The following is a 4,184-nucleotide window of genomic DNA, read 5'->3' as shown; positions in this document are numbered from 1 at the left end:
CGTCCCGATCAAGCCGCTTCCAGCAGAATTCGTCCCGATTATCCCGTTCTCAATCCAATTCTGATCCGATTTGTATCTTTGTCATGGTAAAAAACGACCGAATCTGTCCCCGACAGCGGGCCTTTAATTATAAAGTAGTCCAAACTAGGAGTTACCCATTCATGAATAAAATAAATTTAAATAAACATTAAACAATATTTTATTTTGCTTCACAATAAGTTATGTCACAAGTTAAACTCCGCTGTTAAATTAAAAGTCAATGATACATACAAGATGTGACACATACTAGCATAGTGTTCTGTCATTTTATTATATGGTCTTCATTCACGGCGAGGGTTGACCATCCTCATCTGCCACGGTACAGATCCAGCGGCAGAGGTAAGATAATGTTTGAGATATTGTCTCTGCTTCTTGTCCTGTATTGTTACACGGTTAGCATCCTGAACATTGACAACGTCAAGCATGTTTTGGCCCATTCTTCATTCTCTGGGTACGATCCTTGCGTCCTCGACATCTTCACGATCAACCTGGTTAATGTTCATGTTTGGGTAGCGTATTCTCATTAAGTTGTGGAGACAGATACAAGCCTGTACGATGATTCTCACATTGTCAGGAGTGTGCTGCATGGTTAACAACAGTATTTGAAATCTCTGAGCCAAAATGCCAAACGCATTTTCAACAACTCTGCGTGCTCTTGACAGCCTGTAGTTAAAGATCCTTTCTTCTACTGTCATGTTACGGAAAGGGAAAGGCTTTATCATGTCAGTTTTCAGTTGAAAGGCATTATTAGCAACAAAGAAGTATGGCATATTTCTATCAACTCTAGGAAGTGGCTCAGGATCAGGAAAGCCAATGGTTTTGTTCTGCAGGACTTCTTTCAGCTCACACTCGTTGTATATTTGTACGTCAGAAGCTGCTCCATCTGGCCCAACATCAAGCCAAATACATTTAAAGTCCGAATCTACGAGGGCCATCAGGACTATGGAGAAGAAGCCCTCGTAGATAGGTAGGTAGATCCGGTATTTGGTGGGCATTTGCACGCAACGTGCTTTCCGTCCAATGCACCGCACACATGTGGAAAGTTCCATCTGCGGAGAAATTCATTTGCGATTTTTTTTCCACTCCGCTGGGAAAGTGGGGCAGGCGAATTCCACTGCAGCGTACTCATCAATTATAGCTTGGCATACTTCAGGGATCTTGTTTGGTGATGCGGGATGTGATCCGAGCCAGGACTTTATCATATAGTTCCATGGACAGCCTCATGCAGTTGATGAAAGCTTCTGGATCTTCTTCTCTCAGCTCCCTCATCAATGTGCCATACTGGCCGAGCTGCTCTCTTCTGTATATCCAGGGCTTGACCCAGAATCTTCTATTTCTTCTATTTCTACCGGGTCGCATTGCCCTTCTGTTCAGATAATTATTGGCAAACAGAAGGTCTTCTTCCTCTTCCATTTCTATGAGAGCAACTTGCTGCAGAAGTCTCCGCCTACAAGCAGCATTCATGGTGGACCGGTCAAAGTACTGTCAATGAATGACACACACACACAAACACACGTTATATATATACTCCATACGTGAGCAGCTCAGCCGAATCTGGAAATCCACGCATCTGAAATCCTACAACTGTCGCCATATTCGGGATGATCGGGACACTGCCGGAACGCAATCCTATTACAGTCTGCTGTACCACATTACATACGCCTTTGTCTGGTCTCAGTCGTATCGTGTTCTGTTATTGTCGTGACTCTGACGTGGGTATTATTGCCGAACTTCGTATTAATTACTGAACTGTTCCAATACGGATTCGGCAAAGACGGTTCGCATTCGGCAAGATCTGGACACAATGACTCAAGCGGCAAGAAACGACAATGCAAAATTTCTCCAGATCATGCCCGTTCCACAGGACACTGACCAGAAAACAGAGGACATTGTTACGATTTTGATCCGATACAGCAGAATCTGTCACGACAAAGTCACGATTGTAATCCGACTAGACAAGATCGGCCGAGTTTCCCGAATGTTACGGGACGCACCTAACTGTCGGGAGTGCTTGGCCGACCTCTCCGGACCAGTCCCGATCCGTAGGACTCTGCTACGAACATATACGACTGCGTTCAGACAATGATAGGACATTCCAGATCATTGAGGATAGTAATCCGACTTTTTTGCATTTCGTGTCGTAGCGCTGTCTGATCTCAAACGGGAGCCGTATTCGGCACTGTGTGAACGCCGCATTAAGAACGATAAATAGTTTTATGATTTATTTATTTATAGATTAAAATTTATTTAGGAAAAATGAAAGAAGGGGTGGGTATCAAAGTAATTGTAAGTTACTACATATACGTGAAAAGTAAGTTATCAAATAAAAAAATTATATGGCCGACTTGGTAACATGGACGAATTGAATGATATAATAGCGTTAGCGTCGCGTGAATTTCATCGATTGCTCGGACATTGTCATAGCGTCTTTTTCTTTATTGTCACTTCTTGTGTATTGTATAATGTTATATGTTCCTTGTAAAGAAATGTCATAAAATACATATATAAAGAAAACGACGTCACGACAACGTCCGAGTTATCTGATAAAACGCGACGTTAAGGCTATAATATCATATAGTATACCGGATATATAAAGTTTTTCATCTAAAGGAATATTTATTGAGATTTATAATAATAATGTACAAATGTATAAATGCTACAATGATTTATTTCTTTGAATTACAGCGTAAACGTTTGTGATAAGCTTGTATATATAACACAGATGAACATTTTGTGATATTTTAAAATGAGATATCAGTTGTTTAATTTTCACTCTGCTTTTATTTTTGAATTACATTCAATTTTGATTACACAATGGAAGGAAAGGGTTGTACATAATTAAGTGTTTGTGTACATGATTTGTCGTTTGTATCACTACATATTGTAATGTTTCCATGTATGCAGACTGTGCCAATTTGAAAGTAAATATTAAATCTTATAAAAAATATTTTTAGCCGTTTTGTTTATCGTCTTTGTTTATTTCTCCATATTTTGCTAATGAAGACTCACATAAAGAAGAAAATGTTTATTAATGGAAAATTCCTCTCCAAATATATTGTGAAACTAATAATTTTAGATTAGTTTACAAATACACTAGACAAATAAAGACTTAAATTTGTAAAAAGATATCTAATTTCAACAAGAAGCAAAGATTTAAATGTTTCTAAGAATCTAAAAAGTAACACGTGATATTGTTTTTGTTTGAAGTAATCAAAGTACTTAATTAAATACAACCAATGTTTACGACAGCAATCTTATTCGAAAATAAAACATAACAAAATCGTTGCCAAGACCACGATATTTGGAAAATTACATGTCATTTGAGTATGTGTTTCCATAGAAACAACGATAATTCATTATGTTCGGATTGCCAGCTCAGCTGAACTCGGCTGTGTATATGAATTATTTTCATGATTGAAAACCAACAAAATAGTGAAATAAAGCCACCAACAACTTTAAAATGTTAAAGACACTATTGCTCAGTACTCTGTTTAATTTCAAACCACTCTGGTTTTCTTATTGATAAGAGGTTATAAAGGATTCGAAGATAAAAAATATGTGTCTTGAGTTTGTAACGTATACATCAAATGAAAACGAAACCGATTAATAATAAATAAATAGGCATTTGAAGGCATATGCAATTGATAAATATAAATGGAATGAAAGCTATATAATCACTTAAACCGAAATAATAACTCCACAAATAGAAATAGATATTCAAAATGATAAGATTAAATACAAGTCTAATTAAATTTTTTCCTCATTTAATATTATTACAATCGCATAAAGTTTCCGGAGAAATCGAAAATATAGGCTTATATTTGATTCAATAGGTTACTACAAATATGTGTTAGTAATAAGAAAGGATACAGCAATTGTTCGGCAATGATTACGTATATTTTTCATTTTAACTTTGTGATGTTAGTTCGAAAATTACAACATACCAAAACATACCACTTTCCTAAAACAGTTTTAGTAAGAAAGCTCATGGGCTTTATTATCTGATTTACAAAATTAATTGTAGATTATATGTTAGAAGAATACCTTAATAAGCGTTTGATATTTTCGAATCTTTTCGTTTTTCATCATTTATCTTTTGTGTTTATACCATTATTGTATAAAATGTTATGTACATCGTGTTGAAA

General features: G+C 36.5%; 1 protein-coding gene across 1 annotated transcript; it reads right to left on the bottom strand.

Moving 5' to 3' along the window:
- Positions 1 to 479: 479 nt before the first annotated feature.
- LOC132745063 (uncharacterized) lies at positions 480 to 1,034 on the bottom strand. The gene has a single exon (XM_060733898.1). It carries the CDS (start codon positions 1,032 to 1,034, stop codon positions 480 to 482), a length of 555 nt encoding a protein of 184 aa, XP_060589881.1.
- Positions 1,035 to 4,184: the final 3,150 nt, after the last annotated feature.

Source organism: Ruditapes philippinarum, unplaced genomic scaffold, assembly GCF_026571515.1.
Source record: "Ruditapes philippinarum isolate M1 unplaced genomic scaffold, ASM2657151v2 ctg4409_1_1_1_1, whole genome shotgun sequence".
Classification (NCBI taxonomy): Eukaryota; Metazoa; Mollusca; class Bivalvia; order Venerida; family Veneridae; genus Ruditapes; species Ruditapes philippinarum.
Note: the sequence above shows the minus strand (reverse complement) of the source record. Positions and strands in the feature narration are given on the sequence as shown.

Bases quoted from the DNA above. Each gene is read 5' to 3' on its own strand.
- LOC132745063 (XM_060733898.1), bottom strand. From the start codon at position 1,034: ATGCCCACCAAATACCGGATCTACCTACCTATCTACGAGGGCTTCTTC.